The 18,720-nt window shown below is 40.5% G+C and overlaps 1 protein-coding gene across 1 annotated transcript in view; it reads left to right on the top strand.

Moving 5' to 3' along the window:
- kif5c (kinesin family member 5C) overlaps positions 1-15,800 on the top strand; it is a 25,816-nt gene extending 10,016 nt beyond the window's left edge. Inside the window, exons 5-26 of the mRNA XM_039818379.1 lie at positions 1,568-1,616; positions 1,692-1,747; positions 1,874-1,961; positions 2,449-2,573; positions 3,404-3,508; positions 3,628-3,776; positions 4,678-4,826; positions 5,094-5,266; positions 5,350-5,418; positions 5,875-6,081; positions 8,054-8,200; positions 9,182-9,370; positions 10,644-10,761; positions 11,016-11,092; positions 11,254-11,363; positions 11,607-11,708; positions 12,027-12,087; positions 12,166-12,237; positions 12,654-12,758; positions 13,225-13,441; positions 13,707-13,895; positions 14,736-15,800. Of these exons, the coding sequence (XP_039674313.1) occupies positions 1,568-1,616; positions 1,692-1,747; positions 1,874-1,961; positions 2,449-2,573; positions 3,404-3,508; positions 3,628-3,776; positions 4,678-4,826; positions 5,094-5,266; positions 5,350-5,418; positions 5,875-6,081; positions 8,054-8,200; positions 9,182-9,370; positions 10,644-10,761; positions 11,016-11,092; positions 11,254-11,363; positions 11,607-11,708; positions 12,027-12,087; positions 12,166-12,237; positions 12,654-12,758; positions 13,225-13,441; positions 13,707-13,888 (2,550 nt within the window). The 3' untranslated portion in view covers positions 13,889-13,895; positions 14,736-15,800. The remainder of the gene's footprint in view (positions 1-1,567; positions 1,617-1,691; positions 1,748-1,873; positions 1,962-2,448; positions 2,574-3,403; positions 3,509-3,627; positions 3,777-4,677; positions 4,827-5,093; positions 5,267-5,349; positions 5,419-5,874; positions 6,082-8,053; positions 8,201-9,181; positions 9,371-10,643; positions 10,762-11,015; positions 11,093-11,253; positions 11,364-11,606; positions 11,709-12,026; positions 12,088-12,165; positions 12,238-12,653; positions 12,759-13,224; positions 13,442-13,706; positions 13,896-14,735) is intronic.
- Positions 15,801-18,720: the final 2,920 nt, after the last annotated feature.

Here is an 18,720-nt window from a genome sequence, read left to right as displayed (position 1 = left end):
GAGTAAGAGTTGATGGTGTGTAGGGGATTCAAACTCTCAACTTCTCACTTTAAAAACCAACATGAACCTTGTTGAGCTACAGCCTCTCCTTGGTAAACTAGGACCCAAACTAATGAGCTGATCATTTCATCATCATTATAAGATGGTCACTGTGTAACTCTAGGGGCTTGAACTCACCACACCTGGGTCTGAAGGTAACACCAGGGCAGGGAACAGGCAGGTAAGTGCTGATCTCAGCAAGCTATTGGCTTCGATAGATAAGACGTTCAGAAATGTATTAATCACGGGAAATATTCTGAGAATTTGTGTATATTGTCAAGTAAGGTCTGTAATTTATGTTATTAAATCAATCAAGGTCAATGGAATTTCAATGCAAATGTTAATTTAAAATACTGTAAAAATGAATAACTAGTTAATTCTTGTCTAGACAACATATAGATGCCTGTAATTTACTGACTAAACAGGAACTGGGCTGATTGTTCATCTGAATCAGGGGTGTTAATACAGAGACACGTTTAAAATATGCAGGGCAGCTGTCCACACCACAATGCCTGATTAGATATAGCATCTAACACCGGGGCTCGAACTCAGGACCTTTGATGCTGTCGGCAGGTGCTGATCTTAGGGAGCGATTATCTGGTTGAGGTCAGAAGTGGCCTTCCAACATTTAGTAGACACTGGACAGGTCTACATGAAAATGCTGAATTTTAATCTTCTGTAATAAATTAAGTTTTTGATTTTGGCCTAGGACTGGACTAAGTTTGGTGAGTTTTCATTAATGGGAACATGGATTTCTTAGGAAGAAGAATAATACTGGCAGCTTGGCTTCTCGGCCCCTCATCACCATGAATGTTGATAAATTGAGGAACAGATCACACAACGCCACATTAAATCAGTTCCAGTGTGGATTAAAACTTGTATTTATTTTAATGTCAGCTGTAATGAACTCAATCACACAAAGATTTAAAGGCTTCAAACATTTGAAACATCCTGTTTTATATTGCAGACTCAGATAGTGTTGTAGCCTCAGTGTGTTTCTCAGATCTGATCTGTGGTCAGCCGTCCTGCAGAGACTCTGTCAGCGTCAGAAACCAGCGAGGCGTTCACTGACCTGCTGCTTTCCATATGTTCACTGGTCACCGGCTGCTCTTCACAAAAACACTTACATTAAAGACAGAACACAACACAAACACAACAATAGATACATCATTTACAACAATCACAACAAAACTTAAAACTCAACAAACACAGACAAACAAATACAGACTAAATCAGGATAAAACCGAGAGCAGCATATTCATGAATGCTCGCTCTTTAAAAGCAGTTTCAGCTGGAGTTTAAAATGATCCCATTCAGGTTCCAGGTCTGAGTTCAGTTCATCTTCTGGAGATCTAGAGGGATTCATGATTTTTACTCATTAAGTTTGGTTTAGTGTGAAAACATTTCTCTAATGTCTTCTATGACTCTGAAGCAGAACATATTCCAGGAATATATTTCAGTTACACTGAGTTTTACTGTATCTAAGACATACTGAACCCTGTCTGTGTGAATCTGTTTTTCTCTGCAGGTCTCATATTTTGAAATCTATCTGGATAAGATCAGAGACCTCCTGGATGGTGAGGATCATACAGACCATATTTAAGATTTACAGTATATGTTGATGAATACAATCTGACTGATTCATGTTTCAGTGTCGAAGACAAACCTGGCGGTCCACGAAGACAAAAACAGAGTTCCTTTTGTCAAGGTATCTACTCTTAAATCATTATTAAAGAATAAAGTATCTCTTATATTAAAGAATTTAGTTGCTGATAGTGTCAGTCCTACAGTAACATCACTCTGATACTTTGTTGTGTTTCCTGTTTCCTGTCAGGGCTGCACGGAGCGTTTTGTTTCCAGTCCTGACGAGGTGATGGATGTCATTGACGAGGGAAAAGCAAACCGACACGTCGCCGTCACCAGTCAGTCTCTCACTGTCTCTTTGTGTGGTTTATTCCTCTCACCCCCGCTGTGTAAAGGATTTTACTTCTAATACTGCTACTAGTTCATTCAGGAGAGACTCATGAACACAACATATGAAATACTAACGGAGAAAGTGATCCCTCTACATTTTCTGACCTTTAATGTTTCATGGAGTTATCGGTTCTTCTCTCTTCTGGGCAGAGATACAGTTTGAGTAAAAAGCAAGGGGTTTAAACTTTCCTTTGTATCAAGTGCAATAAAAACATTTCATTTCCACTCAACCTTGCCTGCTCTAGTCAGCAGCACTTTATCACGGCGTCCAGTCAAAAGGATTGATACTTTAATGAACAGACTTACAAATATTTGACTGTTTTCTGTATCAAATGTCCTCTCGAGGGAGAAAATAGGACTGAACTCAACTAATAATGTTTCCCGTTTCAGTATTCAGAGATTAAGATGTATATTTCATGTTGGTTCTTCCTGCAGACATGAACGAGCACAGCTCTCGCAGCCACAGCATTTTCCTGATCAACATCAAGCAGGAGAACGTGGAGACGGAGCTCAAACTGTCGGGGAAGCTTTACCTGGTCGACCTGGCCGGCAGCGAGAAGGTCTACTTCTCCAACACGCTCTTTATTTATATTATCATTTATTTTAATGGTCACATCACTAACAGCACATTAATTACACAAGGGTCAGGCAGCGCTGCTGTTTCCAGAAGCTCAGAAAGATCCAGACAGCTGCACTCTGGCAGTTATCTAACTATAAAAATAAACTAATATAAATATGAGCTGATAGATAAAAACAGATTCTTAGAAACTAAAAATAGAGTACTGATTATTAATGAACAAAATCAAGCTCAACAGTGTTGTTCTGGGAGTAAAAGTCCGTGCATTTTCTCCATAAAGATTTAGATTATTATCCATCAAGTCTAAACCATCCGAGGTTTCTGCCCCTGTAGAAGACACAAGTCTGTATGAAATCAACCTGGTTTTAACAAAAACAGGTTGATTCACCAAGTCATGGAAAAGAACTACACTACCCACAATCGTAAGCGTAACAGCGACATATATGATTGGTCCAACTCACTGTTGCCATTGATATATTTACCAAAACCTTGAACTAAAGTCTCTGATAGTTTATGTACAGTCTTGTTTCTTTGACTTATTTGTTGTTTTCAAAATGTTTTTTGCAACGAATCAAATGTTTTATGATCTAGATTGGTGTCATAGCTGATTGGCTTGGTTCCAGACTTTAAACCCTATATATATCAAGATTTAATGAAAGGTCAGAGGAGATAATAACACTTCCAGAACCAGAGCCATTCAGAAACTCACTGTTGATCTGTTTCAGTAATTCTTCTTAATTTTGATGGGAAAAAATGAAATTGATTTCATAACTAGCGTGTGAAGATGACGCAGATGTTTCTGTTTGTGTTCAGGTGAGTAAAACAGGAGCAGAAGGCTCCGTGTTGGACGAAGCCAAGAACATCAACAAGTCTCTTTCTGCTCTGGGGAACGTCATTGCTGCTCTGAGTGAAGGAACGGTGAGTTTGTAGTTTCACAGAAAGCCAGTGCAGTCCACAGTAATATAACTTTGAGTTTATTTGTCCATAGCTTTTTATCTTATTTTGTCTTATCTATATGTTATTGGTTGTGTTTGCAGAAAACCCACGTCCCGTACAGAGACAGTAAGATGACTCGAATCCTGCAGGACTCTCTGGGAGGAAACTGTCGAACCACCATCATCATCTGCTGTTCTCCTTCAGTTTACAACGAGGCTGAAACCAAGTCCACCCTCATGTTCGGACAGAGGTACGGTACAGAAACACATTCCTGGGCTGAGAAATAAGAAACATCCCCTTCATCAACCTGCAGAGACCTACCTTGGTCTTTTCCTTCTTTTGTCCCTGAAAACATCTTAAACATGCAGATAATCATTCAAAAACCTTTTAACACTTTCCAATACATAAGTGCTAACCAATCAATAGCCTTTAATATAGTGTAACACATGTATCTATCCATGAAATAACCTGAAGCTTGCTTCACAGATGTGAACCGACACTGTGAAGTGTAACCTTAATTGAAATACTGAGATGATCTTTTAGAGTCCTGAGATCAGTTGGATGAAGGTCATGAGTTCAAATCCCATCTTTGCCATTTGTTTTTCGGTTTCATAAAGGATTCTCTTATTGTGAAAAGCCTGTGCCTGAACTCATTAAAATGCCTCAGAGGAGGAAATCAGTCCCTACATGTTTGAACCTGCTGATGGAGGCCATGTTTGTAACCTGGGATGTACATACCTCTGGCCACGTTTTTGCAGCGCCACAAATACGTATTGTCAGGTAGCCTTTATTCTGCCAGAGTTTTGAGAAACAAATGTCCACTGGATGTGCTAAAGAGAAGAACTTTAATGTGCCTGAAATGGGTTGTTGTTGTGGATAATTTCCAACTAACGTATTTTAATTAGAAGTAGCCTATATTTCATGCAACCACATATTGTTTATTGACTGTTACTGTCATAAAACGTACTACAAGAAAATAGGAAAAATAAAGACTTAGGGTTTTTCTCCAGAGGGGAACTCAGCTAATCAGGGATAACGGGCTGTTGCCCGGCAACATTAGCCTGTACCTGTGCACGTCCCTGTCCAGCAGACAGCACAGTGGTCTCTGAGTGTTTGTTAAAACCACTTCCTGTGTTGTTTTGGGGTTTCAGAGCTAAAACCATAAAGAACACTGTGTCTGTTAACCTGGAGCTGACGGCTGAGGAGTGGAAGAAGAAGTACGAGAAGGAGAAAGATAAGAACAGGAGTCTGAATATCGTGATCCAGAAACTTGAGAACGAGCTGAAACGCTGGAGGAAAGGTAAACAGAAAAAAATGACGTCCTAAAACCAGCCTCTGGAGACTTGTTCAGCTGATGGGCTGTTTCAGACTGCTGAAACCTTTCGTGCAACATTCTAAAATGCTTTCGTCTCATAGTGAATCTTTGGTTTGAACTGGGCTTTACAGATCAGCTGCTGACAGCTCTCAGTTTCCAGAGGAATTAAAGCAGTTAGATGGATTTCTCTGGTTGTCAGAGGAACGTCAAAGGACATTTGTTCTAAAGTTTAACCTCTGTTAACCTCTCCAGGTGAGGCTGTACCTGTGGAGGAGCAGCTGAGCAGCAGAAACAAAAAGAGCAGCAGCAGCGAGGCGGCAGCAGTGATTGACAGCTCTGCCCCGCCCCCTGTTCCTCTGTTGGATGAAGAGAAGACGCAGTACGAGACGCTCATCACTGACCTGTACCACCAGCTGGACGACAAGGTGAGTCCTCCCTGCACCAGTTCACACCCCTCTGCTCTCTTTGAGTCTGTGAAACAATAAGAATCTGCTGACTCATGTTTCAGGACGATGAGATCAACCATCACAGTCAGACGGCCGAGAAACTCAAACAGCAGCTGATAGAGCAGGACGAGGTGAGTCACAACAAACCTCTGCTGTAGTTCTGTAGAGAACGTGCTAACACATGCTAACACATGTTAACCCTAACCCAAACCTGTGCTGTAGTTCTCTAGATAACATGCTAACACATGCTAACATATGTTAACCCTAATCCAACCTCTGCTGTAGTTCTGTAGATAACGTGCTAACACATGCTAACATATGTTAACCCTAATCCAAACCTCTGCTGTAGTTCTGTAGATAACGTGCTAACACATGTTAACACATGCTTACACATGCTAACATATGTTAACCCTAATCCAAACCTCTGCTGTAGTTCTGTAGATAACGTGCTAACACATGTTAACACATGCTTACACATGCTTACACATGCTAACACATGCTTACACATGTTAACCCTAACCCTAACCTGTGCTGTAGTTCTGTGGATCTAACGTCTATCGATGTAACATCTTTCCTCCCTTCATCAGCTGCTGGCATCCGGCCGACAGGACTACGAGCGTGTGCAGGAGGAGCTGTCGCGGCTGCACAGGGACAGCGACTCGGCCAAAGAGGAGGTGAAGGAGGTGCTGCAGGCACTGGAGGAGCTTGCCGTCAACTATGACCACAAGAGCCAAGAGGTGGAGACCAAGAACCACTGCAACGAGCAGCTGAACGACGAGCTCGCACACAAAACGGTAAGTTCACGGGAAAAAAAAGGTAGTTGGCCGGTTGGATAGTTGAGTAGTTGGGCAGTTGGATGGCTGGACGGTTGGACGGTTATATAGTTGGATGGTTGGATGGTTGGATAGTTTTGATGATTGGATAGTTGGATGGTTGGATAGTTGGATGGTTTGATAGTTGATGATTGGATAGTTGGATGGTTGGATAGTTGGACGGTTGGATAGTTGGATGGTTTGATAGTTGGACGGTTGGATAGTTGGATGGTTTGATAGTTGGATGGTTGGATAGTTGGATGGTTTGATAGTTTTGATGGTTGGATAGTTGGATGGTTGGATAGTTGGACGGTTGGATAGTTGGATGGTTTGATAGTTGGACGGTTGGATAGTTGGATGGTTTGATAGTTGGATGGTTTGATAGTTGGATGGTTGGATAGTTGGATGGTTGGATAGTTGGATGGTTTGATGGTTTGATAGTTTGGATGATTGGATAGTTGGATGGTTTGATAGTTGGATGGTTTGATGGTTTGATAGTTTGGATGATTGGATAGTTGGATGGTTTGATAGTTGGATGGTTTGATGGTTTGATAGTTTGGATAATTGGATAGTTGGATGGTTTGATGGTTTGATAGTTTGGATGATTGGATAGTTGGATGGTTTGATAGTTGGATGGTTTGATAGTTTGGATGATTGGATAGTTGGATGGTTTGATAGTTGGATGGTTGGATAGTTTTGATGATTGGATAGTTGGATGGTTGGATAGTTGGATGGTTTGATAGTTGGACGGTTGGATAGTTGGATGGTTTGATAGTTTGGATGATTGGATAGTTGGATGGTTTGATAGTTGGACGGTTGGATAGTTGGATGGTTGGATAGTTGGATGGTTTGATAGTTTGGATGATTGGATAGTTGGATGGTTGGATAGTTGGATGGTTTGATAGTTGGATGGTTGGATAGTTGAATGATAGTTGATGGTTGATAGTGATATAGTTGATAGGAGGATATTTGGATGATGATAGTTGATTTGATAGTTGATGGTTGGATAGTTTGATGATTGATAGTAGTTGATAGTTGATGGTTTGATAGTTGGACGGTTGGATAGTTGGATGGTTTGATAGTTTGGATGATTGGATAGTTGGATGGTTTGATAGTTGGACGGTTGGATAGTTGGATGGTTGGATAGTTGGATGGTTGGATGTTGGATGGTGATAGTTGGATGTGGATAGTTGATGATGATAGTTGGATGGTTGGATAGTTGGATGGTTTGATAGTTGGATGTTGGATAGTTGGACAGTTGGATAGTTGGATGGTTTGATAGTTTGGATGATTGGATAGTTGGATGGTTTGATAGTTGGAGGTGATAGTGGATGGTTTGAAGATAGTTGATGGTTGATAGTAGTAAGATGGATAGATTGATAGAAAGTTGGATAGTTGGATGGTTTGATAGTTGGATGGTTGGATAGTTGGACAGTTGGATAGTTGGATGGTTTGATAGTTTGGATGATTGGATAGTTGGATGGTTTGATAGTTTGGATGGTTTGATAGTTGGATGGTTGGATAGTTGGACGGTTGGATAGTTGGATGGTTTGATAGTTTGGATGATTGGATAGTTGGATGGTTTGATAGTTGGATGGTTTGATAGTTGGACGGTTGGATAGTTGGATGGTTTGATAGTTGGACGGTTGGATAGTTGGATGGTTTGATAGTTGGACGGTTGGATAGTTGGATGGTTTGATAGTTGGACGGTTGGATAGTTGGATGGTTTGATAGTTTGGATGATTGGATAGTTGGATGGTTTGATAGTTTGGATGATTGGATAGTTGGATGGTTTGATAGTTGGACGGTTGGATAGTTGGATGGTCTGATAGTTTGGATGATTGGATAGTTGGATGGTTGTATATTTAGACAGTAGAATGGTAGGATCCTCTTCCTCTGTCTGAGCTGTGTATGTTTCGGAGCCATCAGCTCTTGTTCTGTCCGGTGTCTGCAGGTGCGTCTGGAGGCGGTTCAGAGGGAGTTTTCTACACTGCAGGAGGTCAGTTCTCATCAGAAGAAAAGGTCTGCAGAGATCGTCAGTCTGCTGCTCAGAGACCTCAGTGACATCGGCAGCGTCCTCAGCACCACCGAGCTCAAAGCTGTAAGACTTAAACTCTTCTCCTGTTCACAGTTCACACATCATACTCACTTTACATGGCGGCCTGTGTGCTGACTCCTAAATGTGTGCAGGCCTTCAACACTTCTCTTGGTAAAACGTTGAATTACAGAAAAATATGAATCTTCTGTTGCTTATGTATACGATAATGTTGTCTGTTGATGACTGAATGAATAATTGAATGCATTAACTGACCATTATTTCCATTATTGATCAATGTGCCCATTATTTTCTTGATCATTTTCTCTAAAAACTGTGGACCGGTCAGCATGTCTCTGTCTGTCTTCAGATGACGGAGACCTGTCAGCATGTCTCTAATCCTGTCAACATGTCTCTAACCCTGTCAACATGTCTCTAACCCTGTCAACATGTCTCTAATCCTGTCAACATGTCTCTAACCCTGTCAACATGTCTCTAATCCTGTCAACATGTCTCTAACCCTGTCAGCATGTCTCTAACCCTGTCAGCATGTCTCTAACCCTGTCAACATGTCTCTAATCCTGTCAGCATGTCTCTAACCCTGTCAACATGTCTCTAATCCTGTCAGCATGTCTCTAACCCTGTCAACATGTCTCTAATCCTGTCAACATGTCTCTAATCCTGTCAGCATGTCTCTAACTCTGTCAGCATGTCTCTAACTCTGTCAACATGTCTCTAACTCTGTCAGCATGTCTCTAACCCTGTCAACATGTCTCTAACTCTGTCAGCATGTCTCTAACCCTGTCAACATGTCTCTAACCCTGTCAACATGTCTCTAATCCTGTCAACATGGCTCTAACCCTGTCAACATGTCTCTAACCCTGTCAACATGTCTCTAATCCTGTCAGCATGTCTCTAACCCTGTCAACATGTCTCTAACCCTGTCAACATGTCTCTGTCTGTCTTCAGATGACGGAGACCTGTCAGCATGTCTCTAACCTGTCAGCATGTCTCTAACCCTGTCAGCATGTCTCTGTCTGTCCTCAGATGACGGAGACGAGCGGAGTGATGGAAGAGGAGTTCACCACAGCTCGTCTCTACATCAGTAAACTCAAGTCTGAGGTCAAATCTCTGGTGACCCGCAGCAAACAGCTGGACACCAACCTGACGGAGAACATCTGCAGGATGGAGGCCAACGAGACCGAGCTCAACAGCTGCCAGCTGCTCGTCTCCCAGGTAACAGACTCAACCCGTCTCCCAGGTAACAGACTAAAGTTAATCACAGCTGTCTCCTAGGTAACAGACTCAACCAGAGACTCAGAGGAACTTCCTGTTTCAGAGGGACTTCCTGTGTGTACTGTCTCTTTAGGAGACCAGCAGCAGGTCCTCAGCGTATTGATTCCAACGGGAGAAGTGAACGTGAACGCAGATTATGAGCGATGATTTTTTTCTCCCCGTAGTCATTAGGGGTGGTACGGTTCATGAAAAAACATCCAAACCGCTCGGACTGCTTGTCTCGGTTCGGAACGTGTGTGTGCCGCACAGTTCGACGCATGCGCAATGTAGCCTGGAGGAGGGGAGGAGGGCCTGACAGCTACGGTTGTTATTGTAAGTGCAATGATTAGTCCAATAAATACTTTATCAAACCGTATGACTGTGTGTCCCAGCCCAGGATAGGAAATGAACTAACAATGTAAACTGTTTTTATGTTTAACGTATTCTGACTTAGTTTGATAAATGCAAGTTATTTCAGTTGATATTCTGTAATATTTCAATCTTCATGTGCTAAAAAGGCACATAAGTTCCTGTAGATGGCGATACACATTCTCCTTTTTTTGCCAAATAAATGAAAATCATGCTGAAATCATCAGTCTTCCCTCTTGCTGTAGCAAAATCTCACCTAGCTTTCCTCAGAGATGATCTTAATAATGTGCTTAAAGTCAAGTCATATTCAGTTTGTGCATGATTAAATTATATAACTATATCATTATTTAATACTGTATCCTACATTGTGGATAATTAAGCTATATATCATATGCTGAAGTATATTTCTGGAGTGTTAAAGATTAAAAGAAAAAATAACAAGAACCGTACAGAACCGAAAACCGTGACCCTAAAACTGTGATATGAACTGAACCGTGGGTTTTGTGAACCGTACCAGCCCTAGTAGTCATCAAGTAAATATTGGAGCCATTCTTCACCAGCCACATATCTCCAGAACATTCTGACACTAACATGTTATGTTTCAGATGGACACATCAGGAGAATGATCCAGACCTGTTTCTGTCCCCGGACAGAGAAGCTAACATCAGCTAACAGAAACCAATGTTCCTAATGATAAATATGGCTTTTAACTGTGTACATATCCAATGTTAGCAAGAGGAAATATTAATACATTATGCAAATGACCTAACTCTAACTCTAAATATATATATATATATATATATATATATATATATATATATATATGTGTGTGTGTGTGTGTGTGTGTGTGTGTTGTTTGTTTCAGCTTCAGGCGAAGATCTCGTCTCTGACAGACGACCTGCAGAAGTTGGAGCAGAAGAAGAGGAAGCTGGAGGAGAGTCAGGACGCTCTGATGGAGGAGATCGCCAAACTGCACGCTCAAGGTTAGACACTGTCACCGTGGTTACAGGAAACACTGCTCTCTGACATTGTCACCATTTTTACAGGAAACACTGCTCTCTGATTGGCTGTCCGTTGACATCAAACAGTTCAACACATTTGAGACAATTGGTGATCAAATATCGGTTTCAAACTTATAAATAACATACAAATTGTGTGTGTCTGAATGTGTGTGTGTGTGTCTTTCTGAATGTGTGTGTGTGTGTGTGTGTGTGTGTGTGTGTGTGTCCGACCACAGATCAAATGCATGAGGTGACGGTCATGGACAAAGAGAAAGAACACATGAGCAGACTGAAGGATGCTGTCGAGATGAAGGTAAACATCATCATCATCATAATCATCATTGTTTTTGATCAGTCAACCAAATCACACACCAGAGTTCTTCTGTTTAAAAGTTCAAAAGACAGACAGAAAGGAGTGTGATCAACCACCTTCAGAGACATGTGACCTGAAACTGTTCCTGCTGTGTGTTGTAGAGAACCCTGGAGGAACAGATGGAGAACCACAGAGAAGTTCATTCCAAACAGCTGAGTCGTCTCCGAGACGAGATCGAGCACAAGCAGAGACATGTCGACCAACTCAAAGAGTATGTTATCTCTTTATTAATTAAACACAGGGGATTGACGTGATTATGATTTAGTTTTAGTTTTTTCACGTTGTTGTCACGTTTAAGTCCTTTGATTGTTTCTGTCAACAAAAAGTAAAGCCTTTTGTAGTCTCATTTTAGTTATGCATTTTTTACTTTGATGACCTTAATTGTTGATTGTAGATTGTACAAAGCGGGGTCAGTAATGGAGTTTGAATAAATGTGTTGTCTGTGTTATTTCAGTGTGAATCAGGCTCTGCAGCTCGAGAACAGGAAGCTTCAGTCCGACTTTGACAAACTGAAAGCTGAGGATCAGAACAAAGACCAGAAACTCCAGAAACTAGTGTAAGTTTGTCCCGTTGTGCTCACCGTAGACTCAACTCTGCTGCTTTTACACAAACATCCTCACATTTCCCATGCTCATTAAGTGTGTTTCCATACACACGTTTTTATTTCAATTCAATACAGACAATCCTGAGGGGAAACACTAGAAATTAAAGAAAAGTTTAAATATCTCAAAAAGCTTTTTCCTATTGGCTGAGGTGTAAAAGGTGGTCTAAAAACACCTTTTAAAAAGAAAACAAGCATCCATTCACATTTGGTGAAAAGGATAATGTGCGTCATGTTGTTTTATTAAACTCAGCCTCTGTTTGTGTAATCCAGGTTTCTGAATGAGAAGAGAGAACAAGCCAAAGAGGACCTGAAGGGTCTGGAGGAGACTGTGGTACGTGGATGAGTTTAGTTTTGAGCTACAGCAGCGACACATATGAGATCAGATGATTTATTGGGTTTCCTCTAACAGGCCAAAGAGCTGCAGACACTGAACAACCTTCGGAAAGTCTTCATCCAGGACCTCGGTACTCGAGTCACGAATGTAAGAAAACCATCAGTCAGAACTTCTTTCCAGAGTTTCAGTGCTAAATCCATCAATAACAAAATGTACAAAACTTCACAGAGAACACGATCTAAAAAAATCAGTAAAAGTGTTTAGCTTCAGAACAACCATCCAAAGGACCAAATATCCAAAGGTCACCGTGCAGGTGTTCCAGCTGTCAAGGTGTGATTCCTGCTTCTCTACAGAGCTGATGTTTGTTGGCGGTGGGAAACAGGACAGTGGTGCATCCTGACACTTTGACAGGTGTCTACATGTAAAACAAAGGCTTTAGCAGAGTCAGTTTGTGAGACGTTTAAAGGAGTTAAAGGATCGTAAGATGTTTGGTGGATGTCACTCTGGGTTCAGTCATAAACCTGAACATCAGCTTTAAGGTTTTCTTTTTCTTCTTTAAACAGAGTGCAGAAAACGACTGCGACGAGGCCGGTGGCAGTCTGGCTCAGAGACAGAGGATCATCTTTTTGGAAAATAACCTAGAGCAGCTCAGCAAGGTCCACAAACAGGTCAGTGAAAACAACACCGGAAACATTCACACCTGTTCACTCAGACCTGCCCACCATGAGCTTCCTGTCGAACGCAGGAGCGTTTCCCAGAACTAGGAACCTTCTGAGGATCTTGCTGCGTTTCGCTGGAGGGACAAGGGTCTACATTTAGTTTTTTTCAGGAATTTCTTACCCCCACAGCCCCTGATGGAGGGTAGTACTTTCTAAAAGTACACAAACCTTTGGGGTGGGGTTCTCAGGCATAACCGTCGCTGATCGGTCAAACATTTACAGTGCAGCTGCTTCAACTCACATCCACTTAATTCATACTGGAAAATAAGTACTTTTAAAGATTCATGACTATTTATGGATGAGAGGAGAACATTTAGTAGTTTAGTTTGTTAACATTTGAAGTACAGTTAGGCTTTGCTTTTGTCTGAGAACAAGACCTAAAAGTCTCAGTGTAATAACTCGGTGTGTTCGTCAGCTGGTGCGGGATAACGCTGACCTTCGCTGTGAGCTGCCTAAGCTGGAGAAGCGTCTGCGGGCCACAGCGGAGCGAGTGAAAGCTCTGGAAGCCGCCTTGAGAGACGCCAAGGAGTCGGCCATGAGGGACCGCAAACGCTACCAACAGGAAGTGGACCGCATCAAAGAGGCTGTACGCTCCAAGAATGTCTCCAGGAGAGGACACTTTGCTCAGATAGGTGAGGAAACGTTTAACTAAACATACTGATGAGTCAGATCTAACCTGAGGGTGGCGCTGTAGGAGAGATCAGGAATAACAATGTAAAGGGTCTATCCTCTGGGGACCTTTAAGGATTTTAGTTTGTGTCCTGATGGTGGTGCTGGTCCCAGATGAGTTGTTGTGATCCTCAGAGGAGAATCCAGCAGCAGTTTGATGTGTCAGATGAATCGAGTACATGTTTGGAGAAGCCAACACTGACAGCTGACTTACCTGTCTCCATGTAGCCAAGCCAATCAGAGCCGGACATCAGCATCATCAGCACCCGTCCTCCTCTCCGTCCATCAGAACGGCTGTCCGAGGAGGGGGGTTGGCGTCCAGTCCACGCCATCACTCCCCCCGACAGAAACCACCTCAACAACCGCAGCAAACTCAACAACAACAACCCCATCAGAGCCAAAGCAAGTAAGCTACAGGTGAGTCACAACAAACTCAGCAACAACAACAACAGCAGCAGTAACACAACATCAACCACAACAGAGGCCTGTCCTACCAAGTCAGTTCTACATACCCAGGATATCTTCTCGTCATCTGGCTTCACTAACGCTAACAACCGGCAGCCACGCTAAGCGATCACACGCCGTGGTTATCAACTCGGTCACCAACCAGGCTAGTTCACATGAAAGGGTTTGCATTGTTAGTGTCCAATCACAAACATGGACAAGTCTTCTGGCAGCAGAGTAAAGAGCACACTTTAATATGCATTAATTAAAAGTTTCTTAGCTTTAATAAACCATCTGGTTGATGATGTCAGCAAGTCAACACCAAAATCTTGTTTCAAAACTCTAAAACTTGTTTTTTCCTATGTGTCCCACAACAAATGAACGCAAAATATATCTCGCTGCCCTCCCCTCTAACCATCTCGGGAAGACATGAACCATCGCCATAACACGGACAACCCAGGGTCAAACCTGAAGTTACATCGCTAACGTCAGACTCTGTTTCATAGTTCAGGCCTCAGTTCCACGGAGACCATAAATAGAATCAAAATTTGAAAATTTCATGAAAATTTGAAAAATTATACCTTTTAATATAAATGTTACCTATTTTTTTAATCTGGTGAAACTTTAAAACAAAAAGTACAATAAAAAATAGAAAAATGAAATCTTTTGGCCCCCTTGTCCCGTCCTTAAGGTTTGGAAGCTTCCTGATGCGATTATATGTTAGTATGTAATGTTGAAACCCTGAATATTGGTGATCCGTTTGTTTAACATCAGTCTATATAAATAAAGGTTTATCTCTTCCTTTCTTCACAGGGTGCAGACAACTCCAGATCATTTTCCTTTTCTGTGGATCTTTGAATTTCTGAACTCTCCTGCTCTCACCACTCTGCCTTTACTGGAACCAGACTCCATGTTTCCACAACTTTCCATCTTAACAACCATTCCACCTTAACAACCATTCCACCTTAACAACCATTCCACCTTAACAGCCGTTTCACCTTAACAGCCATTCCACCTTAACAGCCATTCCACCTTAACAGCCATTCCACCTTAACAGCCATTCCACCTTAACAACCATTCCACCTTAACAGCCATTCCACCTTAACAGCCATTCCACCTTAACAGCCGTTTCACCTTAACAGCCATTCCACCTTAACTGCCAACAAGTGCTTTCTGTCCTCCTCTGACTCTGTCGTCAGCTCTGGTGCTCCGAGTCTGTTTGTCTGACCGCATTAATGCAGTTTCATCTGTTATATAACAAGTTTACTAAGTTAATTCAGAGTTTCTATCTGAATGTTCGACATTAATGTAGGCTAATGTTGTCTTTCTGATCTCGGGTTAACAGACGTTGCAAAATGATCAAAGGAGTTCTAAAATTTTGAAGTGATAAAAATTAATGTTCTGCAGGGAAATTATAAGATATTGAGTCAACATTTCAGCTTTTCAGGCCACAATTATGGCACAATCATCTTTCTGGCTGACTAACCTTTAAGGCGAGACACGGCAGGCAAAAACATCGTTTTTTTTTTCACTGGTCAATTTTGAGATTTTTGGCTATTTGTGTTTAATAACATGTCTTCTTTCAGACATGTGGTGAAAAAATACACATTTAGGTCTTTATTTTACTATACTTTGTCTGTTAGCATCGGTAGATTTCTCCTAAATTCAACAAAAGTTGGCGTTCTAAATCTTCCCGCTGCTCCGCGATCGCTGTCTGCACCCTGTCATCACATATACCGTTGGAAAGCTCGCTCTCTCCTCTACAATGATGTTGGATCCAAATATGGTCATTTCCTTTTCATCAGCAACCAATCGTGAAAGTAAAAGGGGGGATTTAGCGCTAAATGCGTAATCTCATTGGCTGATGACAATTCCTGACAACGTGATTTCGCTTTGAATGGGACGCTTCGACATTTCCGCGGTAGTTCAGAATGTCAAAATAAATGCGTCGAAAACGGTCGAAAATCACCTCAGAGAATACGAAAGTTGTTATTAGCAAGAAGACACAGGGGATTACACACTAAGACAGCAGATGATGAAATGCCTTCACATAGTACGTCGATGTGTCAAATATCGTTCAGAAAACAGGAGTTTTCAGACAGCGGAGGTAATCAGACTGACTCTCTCTCTCTCCCTCTCTCCAAGCAGTTTACAGAAATGTATGGCCTACATGTCATATATTAAATATGTAGGTGTCACATATATACTATTCTACTATAATTACTATAAAATACTAAACAAATCTGTAATTTTGGGATCCTAAGTGGTTGTGAGTCCCTCAGGCTGTGGCAGGCAGATCCATAGCTGTCAGTAGAGCTGCTGTCCCCTCTCCTAGGAGAACTACCAGCTTCTCTTCTCCTAGGAGAACTACCAGCTTCTCTTCTCCTAGGAGAACTACCAGCTTCTTTTCTGGTGTTAACTTTTTTTGGCTATTTTTCCAAGGTGTAAATCTCTTAGTGAAGATAGTTTTTCCCAGTGTAGGAGGAAGTGTATCTCTGTCTGACCCAGTAGGTGGTCACTGAGCCTGTATTTAGTCAGGATCCGTCTCTTCTTCGTATCTCTGACAGTGTGAAAATAGTATGTTTAATAACAATTTAGTCTACTTTGATTGCTTTCTCCAATGTTCTAAATATTGGTCTTTTGAATGATCACCATAAGAAGCTCATCCCTGTGTATCACCGGATGTCCAGTGACAGTGTGGTATGGAGGCTCTCAGAATGCCAACGCATGCCTCAACTTGGTTATATGGGCCCAGTGTGGCTGTGATGGAGAAATTGTGGCTTCAGAGCACAGACTGTTAATGCAATGAAGGATGACGACACGGTTAGGATCTCAAAAGTCAATAGTGTACATTCCTCCAGTGCATACAGTGGAGGAATGTGTGGAGCCTTAAGAGTGTAAGCACAGCCAAAATAGTGAAAAGACACCAGCAGGAGATGGATGAGGGCCCTAGGTACTGGCATGGATATGTAAACTGTAAACTAACTTGGGGGAACTAGGCTGTGTAATGGTTGTGTTCTGCCAGTTTGAAGTTTGTGATGAAATGGTCTTCAGTTGAAGCCCATGTTCATGTGTTGTTTTGGATGTTATGATCAGTAATAGATGAAGCAATAATGAGTTGTGGATGTTAAACAGTGAGAAACATGGATCTTACTTGGACCTGAAGGGATATGTGTCTGTAATTCATGGCTTTCATTAGAAATTAGTGGAATTTTGCTATAAAAATCTTTAAAGCCCGTTTTCTCAAAATGACTTTTCTCTCATACTCCAAGAACGAAATCTCCACTTCAGTAGCACCTTTATACACCAAACATTCCAGTCTTGTACCTAGTTATATTATGAAGACAATTACAGAGGGATTTTTAAATATATTATTCCTAGCCTGATTTATATAACATTTTATTCCAAAAAACATGGCGAAAATCGTTTTTTTAAGGCTATTGACAGTATCTTCTGATTTACAGGATAACAAAAGTAGATATTCATAAATCCCTCAGTAATTTTTTCCCCATCTAATATGTGAACACAATGAAAAAATAATTTTGAACGTGGCTTTATCCAATACTCAGATTTCGTTTTTTAAAATATATGCAAATTAGCGCATTTTTCATTAGATAATGCCTAATTTGCATATTTAAACATTAAATAACAGAAAACTTGTAATACATTTTTTTCTCATCTTAATGTAAGTAATCAACTGGCAGAGTTCCATGGTGATATCTGCTAGTTAAAAAGAATTCCCTATTCACCTGTAGTGTCTCGCCTTAATGTGCTGAATATAGTTGACTTTAACTTAATTTTGAGCCTAAATCCGTGACTCAATTTCCAGTTATATTTAAGATGTAATAGCTAATATTAACAATCCAGTATTAAAAAGTGAAAGTCTTGACCTATTTCTCAATAAAAAGTTATAATTTGGACATTTGTTTTGTATAGTCTCTTATCAGGATAAAATCTGACGTTTATGCTCACCTAAGTAACTCTATTAAATATTTAGTATTACTGTAGTATTTCCTGCACAGTATTTATGTATCAGCTATACGATTCATGTATGAAACACAGTTAGTTTACCAATTGTTGGAATCAAATTGTCTGTGGTTGAATGTTTACATCAGTTTTTTTGTGAAATGTCTTAAACACTTTAGACTGATAAAAGATAAAGGAAAATAAATACATGAACAGTTAGGAATGATAAAATAAAAAGAAATATCATGAAGAAGTCATAGTAATGTACTACTTTGTTTTCACTTTTAGGAACATTTAAAATCTGTGAATTAAAGAGTAAAACACTGATACAGAACGTAGAGAACAAAAATTGAAATTTCACAAACGTTTTATGACAAGATATAGTTGTATTTGATACAATAAAAAGTCACATTAAGAATAAAGAGGTAACACTTTTAAATATTATTATAATTATAACACCATTTACTATTCTTACAACATTTAGATGTAGGGACTCTAATATTTTAAAATAACAAGTCACGTATGATATTTTTATTGTTTAAGCCATATTTATAATATCTTTAAATACAACTAATACTGTAGTTGATTTAAGTTACCCTATCTCATGATTTGTTTTAAACTTTATAATGATATTAAGTATTTTACTCTTAACATTTCATGGTGTTTTTATTTTCCTGGACTCAATGTTTTGTCACCTTGATATTGTGTTTTTTTAATAATTCAAAGTTATTACAGAGCTGTTTTTATAGATATATGGATTTTTATTTTGTTGAGACAAAGCTCATTGTTTCTATCTGTGTAATATTTCTGCATTGTAAATCAGTGTTGAACT

This window comes from Perca fluviatilis, chromosome 12 (genome assembly GCF_010015445.1).
Source record: "Perca fluviatilis chromosome 12, GENO_Pfluv_1.0, whole genome shotgun sequence".
Lineage (NCBI taxonomy): Eukaryota > Metazoa > Chordata > Actinopteri > Perciformes > Percidae > Perca > Perca fluviatilis.
Note: the sequence above shows the minus strand (reverse complement) of the source record. Positions and strands in the feature narration are given on the sequence as shown.